Raw genomic sequence first — 17,738 nt, forward strand, 5'->3', positions numbered from 1 at the left:
CAAATCACTTAGCAGCATTATGCACATCCTTAACAACCGTGTCGATAACGGCTTCAAAGAACTCCGTATTCTCAATGCCTTCTTGCCATGTCATTCCCAAAACCAAAGCGCCATCTTCACCTGAGACTAAAGATACCGCTAGAGCCCCACCCAAAACATCGAGTGGCTGAGAGAACATCACCCGTGTTATCTGCGGCCGTGATGGATCTCGCCTACCACTTATCAATATTCCCAAATTCGATACTTTATAACTTGCACTTCGGTCCTTGCCTATTTTCCCCTGTAGAACATCATGGATGTTACCCGCGTATTTGAGCAAGGCCACACTAGTATTCTTGCCTTCTTGACCGAGTATTTGCTCTGTTGTTTCACGGGACTTCCTTGCTTCATTCCATGGAAAAGCTCCTGGAGGATACTGATTCATCTGGTCTCGAAAAAATCTTTCCTTGTAATCCATTACCCAGTTACCCATTGATCGGTCTGTAATCCCCCCACCTTTGTTCAGCCATCGTCGAGCTGACATAGCACCGGTTGCTTGTAGTTTCGTGTAATTGTTGGGTAAACAGTTGAATAAAGCATGTGCGACAGCTGCATGTAGAGCCGAGGTAATAGTAGTCTTTCTCTCACGACAGTTCTTCCTGAAGGCTGCAGATATAGTCGCTGGAAAGATAATTTGACGTATTCGAGTCTTTATGGGAACAAATACTTTCGGGCCCGTCCAAAGAGATGGATCATTATATGGCCAGATTTTGGCCCTGAAAAGACCATGAAAAAGGAAAGTGAAATTTGAAGAACACGGATGAAGTCCTTCCAGGTTAGGCAGCAGAGGAACCTTGGGTGAGGGAATCACCTGTTCAGGAGCCTCGCCCCTGGCTAAGGAAGCTCCTACATCATGCAGTGCTTCCAAAAACGTCTCATGGAAGGCTTTTCCTGATATCCCGTCTCCAATTGCGTGGCTGAACACATAGACTGCGGTGAAGCGCTGCTCGTTCGATTCATCAAGATCCGTTAAAACGACCAGTCTCCAATATGGCAGAGGTGCCACAAAGCCGGTTCTCTGTTGAATTTGCAGCATTTCACATAGCTCGTTGTCAGGCTCGTCTTCCTCGGGAAAGTCGCGGATGCGCCTCTGAATCGATACTGTCTGCCTTAGGTCGATTTCTGGAAGGCGCATAAACCACGTAGTATCGTCAGTGCCTTGGACTGGAATCGCGGATAGGGAAGGATGCTCGCTGATCAAAGTTTCACATGCTTTATATACATAGCTCTCAAGTGGTAGTGTAAAAGTGTCAGGCAGGATATAGGTTGCCGATACTGCTACGATGGAGTAGAGTCCGAGTTGGTTGCGCGCGACGAAGTATTTCTCCAAGGACCCTGTTGATTATTGGTCAGGTCATTTCCATCTTCCCATTATTAATTTAAGTACAGAAGATTCTTACTAACCGGCTGGACGTAGCCACTCAAAATTGTCCATTATTGTAGTTGTAGGTAATGAGGGATGCCGTGCAATCAACTCCCGAGCAACGTATACAACAAGCGGACTTGGTACCTGTTGTAAGGAAGAGAAGAGGTGGCTTAGGGTATTTGGTCCCCCTCAAATATTCACCTGGTGACAGACCGACAGACCAAGAACAGTAGTTACAATGCTAGATTTCGTTATTGCTCTCAGGGACAAGCGGAATAAAACTATATTCATTATTCAATTAATTAAACCCATAGTTGCAATGGACTGATATCAGGGCGCTAGTTTCTAAACGGAGAACTTCACAATATGCTCCGAAGGAGTAAGGAGTCCCCTACGATTATTATAGTGGCGCACATCTCGTGTCATTCTGGTTGTACTCTACGTAGTACAGTTGAAATTTGAGAGTTGGTCCGGGAGGCAACCTCTTCCTCTGGCAATTGTGATAGCTCACATTTTGGAAATCCCACTGTAGATCATTGCATGGATTATTGCATCTATCATTCTTTATCACAGGTTGATAGCTTATATGCATTAACTACATACGGAATATTTACTTCAACAAATGTGGTCGCTCATGTAAAAAAATAAAAATAAAAATAAAAATAAAAATAAAAATAAAATAGAAAAGTAGATTACCAGCATTTTGTCACATCGGATTCTCAACTTAGGCAGACCGCTATAAGACTGCTTTCTTGCAAAGGGCGTAGGGGCCCGGCCTTTTTATTTTTAGAACAGATTTTCAATTAAGGAAACATAATCATTTCCAGGGAGGGATAAGAGACAAAATATATTTGGGAATTTAGGCAAGCGCCCTGCGATAGTTGCAAGCTCGTTGCCTCCGAGTAGTATACAGTAAGTATAGGATGTGGCCCACAACTTCTTGACTAAATGCCGAGTCAAAATTGATGTGGTGTCTCATCTACCCGGTATACTAGCTTCTGTCCTCGTACTTTGCTTTCACGCAAGAGATCCAGTCCAGACAACACCCCCTTGAGCCCATATGGCTGCTTAGATACTGGATGTGTCTTTATCTTGCCCTCGTTCAGCAAGTCCTGAAAAACCGACTGCCATAGCAAGTGATGCTTCATATCAATTGGCTTGGCAGGAACCTTCTGGGGGCCCATAGTATATGGCTCTCCCACAACGGTATACGCCATTGAGACCGTCGATCGAACATCACGCCGGGGGCAGCGAAGTTCCTGCAGCGTGTGATACCGTCCCCCAGACTTGCTAGTCAGCGCTTCCCCGCAAAACTGGGCCGAGGCCGCCATTGCGACAGTGTCAAAGCACAGCTTCAGGTTATCTCTGGTATACCTCCGGATCTCTGCTGCCACATTTGGCTTGCTATAGTCAAAAACCGCATCCGCTCCGAGGCCCTTGACCAGGTCAAAATTTCTGGCCGAGCATGTCGTGATAACCTCCATCCCAGATAGCTTAGCGCATTGGATAGCCAATGTTCCGGTTGCAGTAGACCCGCCATGAATCAAGACTGCCTTTGGGGTACTAGGGCTTCGCGGCTTCCCAGGCATCGGGAGACCAAGATTCTGATATAGACTCTGGCCAACGGTCGTGTATCCGACTCCAACGGTGCACGCATCCTCCCAGCTCATTCCATCCGGAATCTTGAGCTGCCCGATCCCCTTGGCCATAACATACTGGCCAAATGCGCCATCTTCTGGCTCGACGGCATTGCATCCATGTGTGAGGCCCAATACTCGATCTCCTTTTCGAAATCGATCGGACACTTTGGGACCAACCTCTTCGACAATGCCGGCGAAGTCACAACCGACGGTACATCCATCACTAGGCACAAAGTCGATATGTTTCCAATCCGTCGGGTTGAGAGCCACTGAATCATGATGTGAGAAGGGGGAGCAGCAATTGAGGGTTACTGGATCGGTGGAGCGGAGAGGTGGATATGTTTACCTGTTACTGTTCTGACGAGCATGTAATCGTCACGCAGTCTAGGAACCGGTCGATCGGTGACCAGCCTGGCTTTTTTGGGGCCTTGCGTGACCACTGCTAGATGTGTATTCAACTTTGCAACCATGGTATATGTGGATGATAGGGATGCTCTGAGCTGAAAAAAACTTCGAATCAGGGGGGGAGGGGAAGCTTCGCTTTCAGGATACGACTTTCTTAGCTTCGGTTCTCAAAGTCTGCCAATGATTGCAAATCACCAGATATCCAGGAGATAAGGCCGTCAATATAGATTAGAAGCCAGCACCCAGTTCAGCCCATGTGACAAAATTCAGAGCAATTGAGGGGTTCATGGTAACTACCCAAGCCGCAGTAGAGGCTAGTGTTAAACATTGCGGTGTGCTTCTTGAGGCAGCTATTGAAAGGCATTTTTCCTTTATTGGCTGCGGGAGATCTGCTGTCATTACTTCGTACAAATGTCACTATTTTAATACCCATCACAACAGGCAATGCATCAAGTGGACGCTCAGGATCAACGAAATGAATTGCGCGGGAGCAATGCTGGCACATTTGACAGGTTACAGATAGCGTTGTGGCTTTGGTGCTTCACTGTGTGCCCAGAAGGCTTGTAGCTACTCTCCTTTAGTCAGTTTGTAATATGGTACCAGCCAATATACTCTGTGTGATGTACGATAGGAGAGAAAGCGGGTAGTCAATATATGATGGGTGGGTCTGATTGACACAATGCGGAGACAAGAGACAATGGTATACAATCTGACAGCACACCGTAAATAGTCGTTAGTAGTACTAATGAGTTCCCACTACATAAAAGTACTGACAGCTCAATTGATAGGCATAGGATCGGGGCCCTCCTGGTTGCAAGCCGTACGGGAAATAGGATAGATCATCTGATCGGTTCCGCACTCGATGATACAACATGAGAGAGATCCAATGAACCTGTCAAAATACCAGGAGGATCAGTCTCTCCACTGAGTCAGACTACTTACTAGGTAGTAACGTAAACCACAATCGCGCGGCCCATACAATCGCGCAGCCCATCAAATAATGCCATATAAAAGCTGCGTTGTTGATCTCTAATATCTCAACCATTATGGAATCATATGACTTTATCTTAAAGAGATAGATTATAATAATCAAAAATTTATTTTTAATATTTTTATGGATTTTAATAACTACATATAATAAATGGTAATATAAAATACCTGTAATTCACTTGTAATTTACGAATATTTCTAAATTAAATATAAATGAATTGTTTAAAAATATTTGAATACTTCTAATATATTTATTTTATTATTATTAACCTCTATCTATCATTGTAGACTTATATAAGGTGTAGTTATTGAGATATTAGAGATTAAAAAAGCAGCTTTTATATGGCATTATTTGATGGGCCGCGCGATTGTGGAATACGTTAGCAACATCAGTCCGATTTGGACGGTCAGTCCCAATCCGGTCCATCAAGGGTGTGCATCACGTAACTCTTTCTTCTTTCTCACAATTTAGTAACAATGCATTCGATACTATCCTGCATCTTCGCCCATGGGTATATATGATTTGCTGCCAAAGCTTCAGGTCGTTCGTCTGGGACAAGCTCTTGCTGATTGGACTGGGCTTAATAGGGCAGCTTCAAAGCCACATCGACAACTGCATTGAGATTGGTGACTAGCATCTGCACGGTGAGCTGCAACCCCGAGGAGACCTAGGTAGGGAGATATTGCGCATGAACATGCATCTGCAGTACCTTATGTTACTATTGATTCTTACTTGTCTTTATGAGATCGAGATCGATACTAGGGTAGACGTTCGAGGTTCGGCCCAGACCTGGTCCACAGGGTCCAATACGTTGACCCCATCCGTCCGTCCACATGGAGTATATACTCAGTGCCCTTAGTAAACATCAGGGTCTGCCACGGAGTACGCCCGTCTATCACCCCCAATGATATTCTGCCGATGATCAGCTGGGTCAGTTAACAGTTCGGATACTGGCAATGATGATGTGGTGGCCTACATGATCCACTATACTATTAAACCTAATACAGCCATAGTTTTCAAGTTGCTCCGCCCGGTCAAAGATCTTCTCTTGCTTGATATCTACGATATGAAAATTGCAGAACACGAGGCTCTCAACAATCACCCAGGCTAGCTTGGATTGGGCTTTGAAAAATTTACTGTAAGGACTTTGGTAGGACCTACAGTACAATTCATACTGAGCCACCCACAGCTGTTAAGAGCTAGGACGAGTGGTTATGGGTTTGAAGCATATCTACTCACACACCCTCAGTTACGCTAGAAAGCTTCCCAGCGGATGAATCCCGAGCTCCAGCGAACTTATTCTTGATAAACCGGTTAGAGATATGTACTCCGTAGCAGTCGGGTTGTTGCTGGAACACCGGCCCAAATATACGGCGGAGATGCTGCTTACTGAACGCAGTAAGCGGCCACCGAGATGTCATGCCCAAAAGATGCATCTCCTGCGCTGTGACGGAGATCCTGCTTCGCCCAGAAAAAGTAAAGAAAAGAACGAAAATGCGCACGCCACACACCCACACACCCACACGCATGCACGCAGACCAAGATGAATAAGTTGAACCGGGGGCCATAAAAAGGTGCTGCAGGCTAAGTTGCATCGCGCCGACCAAATGCAAGTATCATTAACTAGTCAAGAATAGTTATGCTTTAGGTGTCAAGGGATCTGTGCATCACCCACCTATCAGACATGCCTGACCTCTCCGAACTGAGCTTGCGAGGATTTGGACATATAACCACATGTTGGTTATCGACATCTGCGAAAGTGCTCTACAATCTCAATCCTCCATCTTCACTTGATTTCCGGGCAGCTGCCAACTACTTCGCGAGTCGCCATGAATTACACTACAGAGCCCATTGCCATTGTTGGTAGCGCCTGCCGGTTTCCCGGAGGCTGTGATACCCCGTCCAAGCTCTGGGAGATGTTAAAGCAACAGCGTGATGTCCTGAAGAAGATCCCCAAAGACCGCTTTAACACTGACTCATTCTATCATCCCGAGCCAACACACCATGGCACCTCTAATGCCCAATTCTCATACCTACTGGACCAAGATATTGGCGAGTTCGATGCAAACTTCTTCAATATTCTCCCCAAGGAAGCCGAATGCATTGATCCTCAACAAAGACTTCTCATGGAGACAGTCTACGATGGCATATCTGCCGCTGGCCTGCCCATCGAGAAGTTGCGCGGGTCTGACACGGCTGTGTACGTGGGTCAGATGTGCGATGACTGGTCTGGTATCTTCCAATGTCAGCTCGATGAATCACCCCCATACATCGCTACAGGCTCTTCGCGAAGTATTGTGGCAAACCGTATCTCATACTTTTTCGACTGGCATGGCCCATGCATGAATATTGATACGGCATGCTCATCAAGTCTCGTGGCCATCCATGAGGCGGCTCAAACCCTGCGGAGTGGCCAGTCATCAGTAGCCGTGGCAGCAGGTGTTAATTTGTTGATCCATCCAAGTATGCTGACCACTATTATTCCCTTTTCATTGAGTGGCTTGGTGATCTAAATCTAATATAGTGTGCTATATCTCTGAAAGTAACCTCCGCATGTTGTCCTCTTCAGGACGATGCCGTATGTGGGATTCCTCCGGGGATGGATACGGCCGTGGGGAGGGAGTTGCATGTGTAGTGCTCAAGACCCTGAGCCAGGCCCAGCGAGAAAATGATCATATTGAATGCATCATCCGCGAAACTGGCATTAATCAGGACGGACGAACATCCGGGATTACCATGCCCAGCAATATTGCCCAGACACAGCTTATTCAAGACACATACCGCCGCGCAGGGCTTGATGTACACAACCCCCTGGATCAGCCGCAGTTTTTCCATGCCCATGGCACGGGAACCAAGGCGGGTGACCCCCAAGAAGCAACGGCAATCTATCGAGCCTTCTTTACCAAAGAGACGGAGCCCGAGCAGAAGCTGTTGGTGGGCTCAATCAAGACACACATTGGTCATACGGAAGGCACGGCGGGACTTGCCAGTGTCATCGGCACTTCACTAGCCTTGCAGCATGGAGAGATCCCCCCAAATATGCATTTTGATGAGCTAAATCCTGATATATCACCATTTTACGGCGCCTTCGAAGTCCCAACCTCCGTGAAGGAATGGCCACCCCTGAAACCTGGCCAGGTTCGCCGAGCGAGTGTCAATAGTTTCGGTAGGTAGCCGTGCTCTCCTAGACGGAAGGACCACGTATGTATTGCTCAAAAAAGCTAAGGATGAATAGGATTCGGTGGTACCAATGCCCATGCAATAATGGAGTCTTACACTCCGCCCGAAGCAATGGAGCCCGAGTCGTCTCGATGTTCAACATTATACACACCCTTGCTCTTCTCCGCCAACTCTGTGACCGCTCTCAGAGAAATGATCTCCCGGCATCTTGAATACCTGGTTGACAGGCCCGAAACCAGCCTTCGTGATCTTGCATGGACGCTGCAGCATCATCGCTCAACCTTTGCTTATAAGATGGCCATAAGCGGGTCAGACTATGAGAACATCATAGCCCAGATGAATAGTGCCTTATCCACCGAATCTTCTGACTTTTCCAATCGGCTTAGCCAACCTTCGGAGCCTCGAATCCTAGCGGTTTTCACTGGTCAAGGTGCCCAGTGGCCACGGATGGGTGCTCACCTGCTGGAGTCGTCGAGCTTCGTACGCGATAAAATTGCCTTCTTAGATGAATGCCTGGCCACTCTCCCAGAGGACGATCGACCGGATTGGACGCTTCATGATCAGATTTTGGCTGTAGGGAAATCATCAAGAGTGACAGAAGCGGCCATATCCCAGCCTCTGTGTACCGCTGTCCAGGTCGTTCTGGTCGATCTCCTTCAAGCAGCAGGTATTAAACTCCATGCAGTCGTCGGGCACTCTTCGGGTAAGTTTCTCATATTCTACTCTGGGTACTATGGCGTATGCTAATTTCAACTGAAGGTGAGATTGGTGCAGCGTATGCAGCTGGACTCCTGTCTACCTGCGATGCCATCCGAGTGGCATATCTCCGTGGTGTCTATGCTAAGCTTGCAGCTTCCCCCAGTGGCGCAAAGGGGGGTATGGCCGCTGTCGGTGCTTCGGCTGAAGAGGTACAAGAAATTTTTGATTCCGAGGAATTCAGGGAGGAAATCAAGGGCAAAATATCCATTGCGGCGCTGAATTCGGGATCTAGCATCACTCTTTCCGGAGATGAAGATGTTATTCAGGCAGTGGTAGACATCTTCTCCAATCAGGGTAAATTTGCTCGTCGCCTGCGGGTAGATACAGCCTATCATTCGGCCCATATGCTACCTTGTGCAGACCCATATCTCAAGGCTATGGAGCGCTGCGGTATTGCAGTGCAGAAGCCTTTGGCAGACCGACCAAAGTGGTTCTCCAGTGTCTATCATGATACTGCCATGAACGGCAATAACTTGACCCCTGAGTATTGGGTTCACAACATGGTGCAGCCTGTTCTCTTTTCGCCGGCTATCATCACTGCTGCCAAGGAGGCACAATCATTCAACTTGGGCATTGAAGTAGGCCCTCACCCAGCTCTCAAAGGCCCCGCGTTAGAATCTTTAGGCCAGGTGGACATGCAGATTCCATATACCGGAATGCTTGGTCGCGCAAAAAATGACATAGACGAGCTTTCTGCCGGCTTAGGATTTGTCTGGGCTCAGCTTGGCCCAGATGTGGTAAACTTTGACGGGCTAGAGCGCGCTTTGGCCAGCGACAAGAGACCCAGAACCCTTCTGTCGGACCTTCCTGGCTACCCATTTGATCATCATAATCGTTATTGGTCTGAGTCTCGCACATGGAGGGCCAACAGGCTATCAGATGCACGTCCCAATCCACTATTGGGATCGTGCCTGGCTACCACGAGGAGCACTGGCAAGGCACAGTGGAAAAACATCTTCAAGCCAACAACTATACCATGGCTACAGGGACATCGATTACAGAATCAATTGATTCTGCCCGCGACGGCGTACATTGTCATAGCTCTAGAAGCTATCTCAGCGGTGGCCGGGGATGCTGCCATAGCGCTGTTTCGTATGACTGATTTGGTGCTGAGACGGCCGATTGTATTCGATGATGAGAACTCCAGTATGGAATGTATCTCCAGCCTACAGATTTTGGAGTCCAACGAGTCACGAATTAAAGCCAATTTCACCGTCGAGTCCGCAAACCACGGAGATTTGTCTTTACAGGTCAATGTTGAAGGCTCCATTGAAGTAGAACTAGGTACATCAGTTCCTGATAAGCTACCACTACTCGAGCATGACCAGTACTACAATATGAATGAGCAAAGCCCAGAAAGGTTTTATTCTGAAGTGCGAAATATCGGCTATCAATACTCGCCGCCTTTCCAGGGGATTACCAGCATCCACCGACGGTTGGACTTTGCTCACGGCACTCTGATGGATCAGTCAGATGAGGCTTGGGAGGATCAGCTTATATTACATCCAGGAATGCTGGATAGTGCTATACAGACGGTCATTGTGGCGTACTCGGCTCCGCAGGATGGGCGACTTTGGTCCCTTCATGTCCCTACCCGGATCGCCTCGGTCGAATTTAACCCTCATTTTGTCTTCAACCAAGCCTCGAAACAGAAAGTTATCCCTTGGGAGAGTCTGGTTTCTGATCAGGTATCTAACGAAATTGAGGGGTCTTTCCACCTTCTCACCGAGGACCGGAGGCATAGCTTTCTCCAGGCCGAAGGCGTTACATTGTCACCATTTAGTCCCGCCCAAGCCCAGGATGATAACCATATGCTCAGCCATATCAAATGGCTGCCTGCTTTTCCACATGGCGCGAAACTTGGGGTTTCTCGCGATTCCGTTGGTTTAAATCCATCAGTGACTGAAGATGTGGAGCGAATTTCTCTGTATCATCTACGTAAGTTATGCGAAACAATTGTTGAAGAGCACCGGAGCAGTGCGCTGCCACACCATCAACAGCTTTTCAGGTGGGCAGACTCGGTTATCAGTCGAGTCTCCGCAGACAGGCATCCTTTTATTGCCAAGGAATGGCTCTCCGACTCAGAGCAGGTAATCCAGCAATTGATCAGTCGGTAAGTATCCGTATGCGGCACATTTTCCTAAAGGTATCTGCATGCTCATCCTTATCACAGCCACCAAGACTCCCTGGAAGCGAGACTGGTAGCGGAAATTGGCCCGAGCCTTCCAAACATCATCCAAGAACAGGGTGATCTTGCGAACTATATCTCTTTAAACGAGGAAGCGCCCACGATAACACTGGCACATAGGCGTCTAGCCAATTTGGTCAAGCAGATCAACCACCGTTACGCGCGCATGCACATTCTCGAAATAGGTAAATCCCCTCTTGTACTATTAAGACGCTACTAACAGAACGCAGGGTCTGGAAGTGGTTCCATGGCTGAGATGATCGTTTCTTCTTTGGGAACTTCCTTTTCCTCATACACCTTTACCGATGTTTCTGATGACCTTTTCGATGAAGCTGAGTTTCGCTTTCATCGGTATGCGGAACGCATGATCTTCAAAACCTTAGACATTCAACAAGACCCCACTGCTCAAGGATTTGCTGCCGGCAAATATGACCTGGTTCTCGTGGGCAGTAATCTTCAGATTGCTAAAGATCAGGAGCGGAGCCTGTGTAATATTCGTCAGCTGTTGAAGCCCGGCGGATATCTTATCAGTGCCAACCCAATCACAGATGACTCCTTGCGCCTCGGTCTCATCATGAGCGACTGTCCAGGATGGTGGACCGCTGCTGACTCGGGCCGGCTGACATTGGAGAGTTGGAATAGTCTCCTGTGCAAATGCCAGTTCTCTGGCATTGACACTTGCAGCCCTATCCACGACGTTCTCCATGACATACCAGTCTGGGCTGCTCAGGCGGAAGACGAGCGCGTGCAGGTGCTGCGGAACCCTCTGGCTGCATCAGAAGTGCTTCCGAAAGAGATGCCGCCTGTGGTCATTATCGGAGGAAGGTCTTTGGCCACCGTCCAATTAGTAGAAAAGATTGGTACTCTGCTGTCAACCAAGTTCCCGAATGTGACTCATCTTGGTTCTCTTGAGGCACTGAATACCACTTTCCTCCCACCCAAAGCTACCGTTCTTAGTCTTGCCGACCTTGACGGTCCAGTGATGAAGACCTGGACTGCCAAAAAGCTAGAGGCCATGAAGACCCTTTGGAACCAGGCAGCGAGGGTATTATGGATCACCAATGGGGCTCGCTCCAATGAGCCCTATTCTACCATGATCGCCGGTATCGCGCGAGTGATTAGGATGGAGAAGTTGGAAGTTAATGTGCAGTTGCTAGATGTGGCCTCTATTGATCCGAGCACTGCGAAATCAGTATGCGAGACGTTACTGAGGCACCACTGGCTTCTCACTTGGTCACCAGATAACTCGACTGAAAATCTTTTATGGAGTCACGAAAACGAAATGGCTCTGGATAGCGAGCATACGCTTATACCGCGCCTATACCCGAACGAACTGGAGAACCTGCGGTTGAACTCTGCCCGCCGGTCCATTGTGCGGGAGGTCGACCCAGCAACGGCGGCTCTACGCCTGGCCAGCACAGAAAACTCGTATCAATTAGAAGAGATTTCTTCCCTGCGAGCCCCCCTAAGATTGCCAACGATCCGAGTGGTCCAATCCTTGCTGCAGTTCCTCAAGCTCGGCACGCATGGGTCTTTCATGCTATGCATTGGGACAAGGCAGGATGACTCCCAAGCTACGGTTTTGGCGTTGACTCAGTCGTCTGAGATTTTGACCCCAGTGGAGCCTTTTTTGGCGATTGAGATGCCCTCACTTGCGGTTGCACGCTTGGCCCTACTAACCATCGCCGTTTACATTGTTACCCAGCAGATCTTGGCTATGGTTCCTAAAGATGGTACTCTGGTGGTCCATGAACCAGATTGCTTTCTCCATGCCGCTCTTTTGGATGCCGCGGAAAAGAGCCGAGTTGATATCTGGTTTACCACTTGCCAGCCGGGCCGTGACGCCAACTGGACCTACCTACACCCCGCGCTCCCCGCTCGCCTGGTCAAGGAGCATCTTCCCAGTGAGGTCTCTGTCTTCGTTGACTTGGAGCCTCCCGGAGGACCGAGTGCCCGCGTGGCAGACGCAATCAGAGATTGTGTTCCCCCGCATGGTGTGCAAGCCTCAAAAACTACCTTTTTCACTAACCGGTTGTACACCCGCTCGGGGGCTAACCTGACTGTCCTGGGCGAACTCCTGCGAGATGCGTGGGATTCTTCATCCTCATCTAGCTTGGCCCTTGAAGTGACCGAGTCCATCCCCCTAGGGGAGGTTTCATTCCATAACCCGATAGGAGAACCCATTCAGTTAGTTGACTGGAATGTTCCCTCGGTGCCGGTTCATCTAAAGCGAATTGACAATGAGCCGATTTTCCGCCGCGATCGGACCTATCTGATGATTGGCCTCGCTGGGGAGGTTGGACAGTCTCTTTGCCACTGGATGGCTCATAAGGGGGCTGGTTTTATTATCCTAGCGAGTCGTAACCCCAAGATCGCTCCAGCTTTCCTTCGCAAAGCCGAAGATCTCGGTGCCACTGTTCGACCGCTATCATTGTAATTTCCCTTTCTACTCCATTGACATCTGTCATACTTATTTTTGGCTTTACTCCAGGGATATTACCAGTCGAACTTCTCTTCAACGCTGCCTCCGGGATATTAAGCGCAGCATGCCCCCGATAGCTGGTGTGGCTAACGGTGCCATGATCATGGAAGACGTGCAGTTCGACCATGTTGAATTCGAGAGCATGGAACGGGCAATGAAACCGAAGGTCCTTGGAAGCAAACTCCTCGATGACGCTTTCTATGAAACTCCTCTAGATTTCTTCATCATGTTCTCCTCTATTTCGGGCGTCGTCGGTAACACGGGGCAAAGCACTTATGCCGCGGCTAATATGTACATGACTGGTCTAGCACTCAATAGGCGTAAGCGTGGTGTTGCTGGCTCCGTTATTGCCTACAGTGCCCTCATGGGATTGGGGTACATCGATCGCTCCGATGAAACCATGGGCGATATGTTCCGGTCCATGGGTGTCTCCCTGATGTCAGAAATAGACTTTCGCTATGCCTTTGCCGAGGCTATCAAGGAGGGTCAGGCAAAGTGTCATGACCGCGCCGAATTGATTACCGGTTGTGTGCCAATGGTTTTGGCTGACGTGGTTCGCAACCGCTACAGGAGTGATATTCGTTTCAGCCATATCAACCTTGAGCGTGTTAATGGTCGAGTGGGTGCCTCGGGATCTAAATCATCTGTCAGAAGCCTGTTACAACAGGCTGCCTCTGTAGAGGAGGCCGAAAGAATCGTGCTTGGTAAGAATACTGCTACCTGGTTGTACTAGACGAGGAAAGCCCGACTGACGTTTTCCTTAGATGCGTTTACCACACGACTAAAAACTCTGCTTCGAATGTCCACTGAGCAGCCACTCGATGTCAACAGCAGTCTAGTTGGGCAAGGAATCGATTCCTTGGTTGCCATTGACATTCGCGAATGGTTTGGTCGCGAACTGGAGATTGACATGCCTATCATTAAGATCCTTGGTGGATCTTCTATTGTCGCTTTGGTTAAGGGGTGCCTTCATGGCATCTCCGAGACTATGGTCAACCTCAACAGCCCGTCTGAAGAGGGTCATTCAGGGCCTGAGAAGCCAGGAGCACTTGCGGCTCTCACCCCTGGTGGGGAACCGAAGCCACCCGGTGCCGAGCCAGGCATCATTCGATCAGACCGCAAGGACTCCATATCTTCTAGTTCCGACAGTGACAGTGTGGGCACATCATCCCATTATGGAACCAGTGACACTGAGCCCGAAGAGGAAAGCACATGTGAACCTTTGATTGATATGGATCTGCGCCAGTCCACCATCCAGTCGGCTACTGAGAAAGTCGTGCCAATGTCTTTCGACCAGGCCCGTTTCTGGTTTATGCAACATGCTCTTCAAGATCCTTCTGCTCTTAACATGGGCCATTGCTGGCACATTGAAGGTTCTTTAGACCTGCCCCGACTCAGAAAGGCGGTCACCACGGTTGCAGACCGTCATGAGGCAATGCGCACGCGATTTTTCTGGGGAGGAACAAACCATGACATTCCCATGCAGGGAATCCTTTCGCGGTCCATCATCCAACTTGAGACCAAGCGGATTACCAACCAGGAGGAAGTTTACCGGGAGTTAGATGCCATGCGACACCATGCCTATGACCTCGGTGACTGGCAGCTTGTGAGAACTCGGCTTCTCACATTGTCTAACAGACAGCACTATTTGATTATTGGCAACCATCCAATCACCTTCGATGGCAACAGTGCCTCGCTTTTGCTCGATGAGATGAATCAAGCCTATCTGGGGCAGAGTCTACCTGGACTTCCCAGAGAGTCTCAATACTCTATTATGGCGGAAAAGCAGCTCCAGGACTACAACGAAGGACGTTTCCAGAAGCATATTGACTACTTCGAAAACATTATCAATGGGAGCAACCCCCAACTTGAACTCTTTTCTTTTGCCAAAGTACCAGTCAGGCCAGTGCAGACTCAATACCGGTAAGTATCACTTGTGCGAGATATTGATATACATTGACACTAGAATGTAGCACTCATCGATCGGATATGCGCCTCTCGCCGAAGCAAGCTTCTTTCATTGAACAGGTCTCACAGGAGAGCCATTCAACTACATCCGTCCTCTATACTGCAGTCTTGGGCGCGCTTCTGTTCCGCCTATTACCTAACACCCAGAGGGTATTGATTGGCTTTGATGCCGACCGTAGCGACCTGGCCCTAGGGAGACCCATGGGGTGCGCACTGAATGCGTTGCCAGTCCGGTTAGACAGGCCAGGCATCCATACCAAACTTGGTCCATATCTTGAGACAGTGCGAAATGCAATAAGTGGCGTTCTAGAACATTCCGCCGTGCCACTTGATGTCCTGCTCAATGATCTCAAGCTGGACCGCTCGGCCAATGTCCCACCTGTGTTCCAGGTGATGATAAAGCATAGGGTTGAAAAGCACCAAGTTACATGGTGCAATGCTACCTGTAACCCTGAGAAAGTCTTGAACCCTGGCACCGGACTTGACCTTTACCTGGATATTACCGAAAGTCCTGAGGGTGACTCTGTGGTTGCGTTGGAGGTGCAACAAGGACTATACAGCCAGGAGCATGCTGATCTTCTTATTAGATGCTTTGTTAACCTAATAGACCAACTCACTACAGACCCAGGAGTACCTTTAGCCGCTGCTGAGCTGTGGTCACCCGACGATATCTCCCTGTCACTGGAATCTGCTACAGGTATGCAAGCCCTTCTTCTCTGTCTCTTTATCGGGACTAACCATGTCCTACAGGCCCTCTAGCACCTATGCAATGGCCACAGACTGTTGTTCATAGGATTGACCAAATGATCCAGCAAAATGGGAACAGTCTTGCTGTCAAGGATGGCAGTGGCAAGAGCTTGACCTACAACGACATGGGCCGCCGCATTGACTCGATTATCGCGGCTTTGCGCCAGGCTGGAACTCCGAAGGGTTCTGTTATTGGTGTTATGCAGGAGCCCGGTGTTGACTCGGTTTGCTCAATGCTAGCTGTCTTCCGTGCTGGTGCGACCTACATGCCACTCGATGGTCGCGTCTCTATTGATCAGATAGAGGGTGTACTTCAAGTCGCTAAACCGTTGTTGTTACTTGTTGACCGCTCTACGCTCAGTACGGCCAAGTCCCTGGCTCTCGCCAGGCCTAGGGTGTTGGATATCTCTTCGGTGGCCACGCGTAAGCACATTCAGCGCACACCCAATCTGGCGGATGGCAACACGGCCGCGATCATCCTGTTCACGGGCAGCTCTACCTCTGAGGGCAAGGGAACGCTAATCAAGCATGCGAACATGATTCCCCAACTTGAAGCCTCTTCAATGCAGTATAACTTCTCTGATGAGAGACCGCTGATCGCCCTTCAGCACTCGATCGATTCCATAGACCTGTCAATCTCCCAAACTTTCGATGCCCTGTGCAACGGAGGAAGCTTGGTCATTCTGCCCGCAGATAAGCGGGGAGATGCCATGGAAATTGCTAAAACAATCCAGGAGGAGAATATTAGTTACACGCTGGCGACCCCATCAGAGTACCAGAGATGGCTCAGTTTTGCGGCTGAACAACTTCGGGAGTGCCCCCACTGGACACTTGCTGCTATGGCAGGTGAAGCAGTCCCTCTAAAGCTCTTGCAAGGTTTCCGTGCGCTAGACAGCCCATCCCTCCAGCTTCTCAGCCTTTACCGTTCGGCTGGAACGTGTTTCGGTTCTACCTGGCAGGGTCTAATTGAGTATCACAAGTCAGACGTGGAGTTACCCCTCGCCTCAGGATATGCTTCACCCAACCAGGCGATCTACATCGTCGACGCCGAGCTGCGGCCTCTCCCGATTGGTGTCCCAGGCGAGGTTCTCATCGGCGGTGCCGGTATTGCTGATAGCTATGGCAACATGGATACTGCAACAGAGAAGAGATTTATTGAGTCTCCCTTTTCTCACCTGAACAGCAACTTCACTGCAAACAATTGGACGACCGTTTATCGGACTGGAGATTGTGGCTACTTGCGGAAGGACGGTGCCCTTGTCCTGGTCGGCCGTTCCAATGGCGACACTCAGGTTAATGTTCGCGGCTTTCAGGCTGACTTAGAAGAGATCGGGAACGCTTTGATTGAGGCTTCTGGAGGGCTGTTGACCAATGCCGTGGTCACCTTGAGAGAACAGGATGGGGACCAATTCTTGGCTGCTCATGTTGTCTTTTCCAATCAGCTACCACAGAACAACTCCCAGAAAATGCTGTTGGACAATCTCCTGATGCGTCTACCTGTGCCAGACTATATGGTTCCTTCGGCTATAGTAGCCTTGGATGAACTGCCATTGGACGCTCACTCCAAAGTGGACCGAACTGCCATCTGTCAGCTGCCTATTGATGAATCTAACGTGGTGACCCCGACTAACCGAGAAATGACATCGATGGAGGCCAGTCTTGCCGAGGTCTGGCAAGGGGTCCTTTCTGCCTCTGCCTCTCCGACCCTTACTCCCAGCTCTGACTTCTTTCAGGTTGGGGGTACCTCTCTGCTAATTGTAATTTTGCAGCGGGCAATCAAGGAGCAATACAAGGTTGCACTGCCAGTAACCGAGCTGGTGGCTACCAAGAGACTCGCTGATATGGCCCGTTTGATCGAAGGGAAAGCAGTTTTTGCCTAGGCGTCTTTGGTGGGGGTGTACATACTAGTGGATATATTTACCAAAGCCTGAAACGTAATTCTGAATGGCAGACTACTTAGCTATGAAGGTCCC

The 17,738-nt window shown here is 49.2% G+C and overlaps 3 protein-coding genes across 3 annotated transcripts; 1 reads left to right on the forward strand and 2 right to left on the reverse strand.

Annotated features, from left to right (window-relative positions):
- Positions 1–4: 4 nt before the first annotated feature.
- Positions 5–1,623, reverse strand: BO85DRAFT_430258 (uncharacterized protein; the record flags this gene model as incomplete). Its single annotated transcript, XM_025658284.1, has 2 exons — positions 1,444–1,623; positions 5–1,374 (listed from the first exon to the last, which is right to left on the reverse strand). The coding sequence occupies exons 1-2, from the start codon at positions 1,472–1,474 to the stop codon at positions 5–7; spliced, it is 1,401 nt and encodes a 466-aa protein (XP_025511001.1). The 5' UTR covers positions 1,475–1,623.
- A 738-nt stretch (positions 1,624–2,361) lies between these two features.
- On the reverse strand, positions 2,362–3,515 carry BO85DRAFT_505155 (zinc-binding alcohol dehydrogenase family protein; the record flags this gene model as incomplete). The annotated part of the gene is made up of 2 exons (XM_025664325.1): positions 2,362–3,314; positions 3,392–3,515. The coding sequence occupies 2 exons, from the start codon at positions 3,513–3,515 to the stop codon at positions 2,362–2,364; spliced, it is 1,077 nt and encodes a 358-aa protein (XP_025511002.1).
- A 2,755-nt stretch (positions 3,516–6,270) lies between these two features.
- On the forward strand, positions 6,271–17,665 carry BO85DRAFT_472204 (uncharacterized protein; the record flags this gene model as incomplete). Its single annotated transcript, XM_025662537.1, has 11 exons — positions 6,271–6,904; positions 6,966–7,607; positions 7,677–8,324; positions 8,381–9,753; positions 10,135–10,493; positions 10,554–10,753; positions 10,799–13,001; positions 13,060–13,754; positions 13,815–14,973; positions 15,024–15,715; positions 15,769–17,665. The coding sequence occupies 11 exons, from the start codon at positions 6,271–6,273 to the stop codon at positions 17,643–17,645; spliced, it is 10,482 nt and encodes a 3,493-aa protein (XP_025511003.1). The 3' UTR covers positions 17,646–17,665.
- Between the last annotated feature and the right edge of the window lie 73 nt (positions 17,666–17,738).

This window comes from Aspergillus piperis (genome assembly GCF_003184755.1).
Source record: "Aspergillus piperis CBS 112811 unplaced genomic scaffold BO85scaffold_26, whole genome shotgun sequence".
Taxonomy (NCBI): domain Eukaryota; kingdom Fungi; phylum Ascomycota; class Eurotiomycetes; order Eurotiales; family Aspergillaceae; genus Aspergillus; species Aspergillus piperis.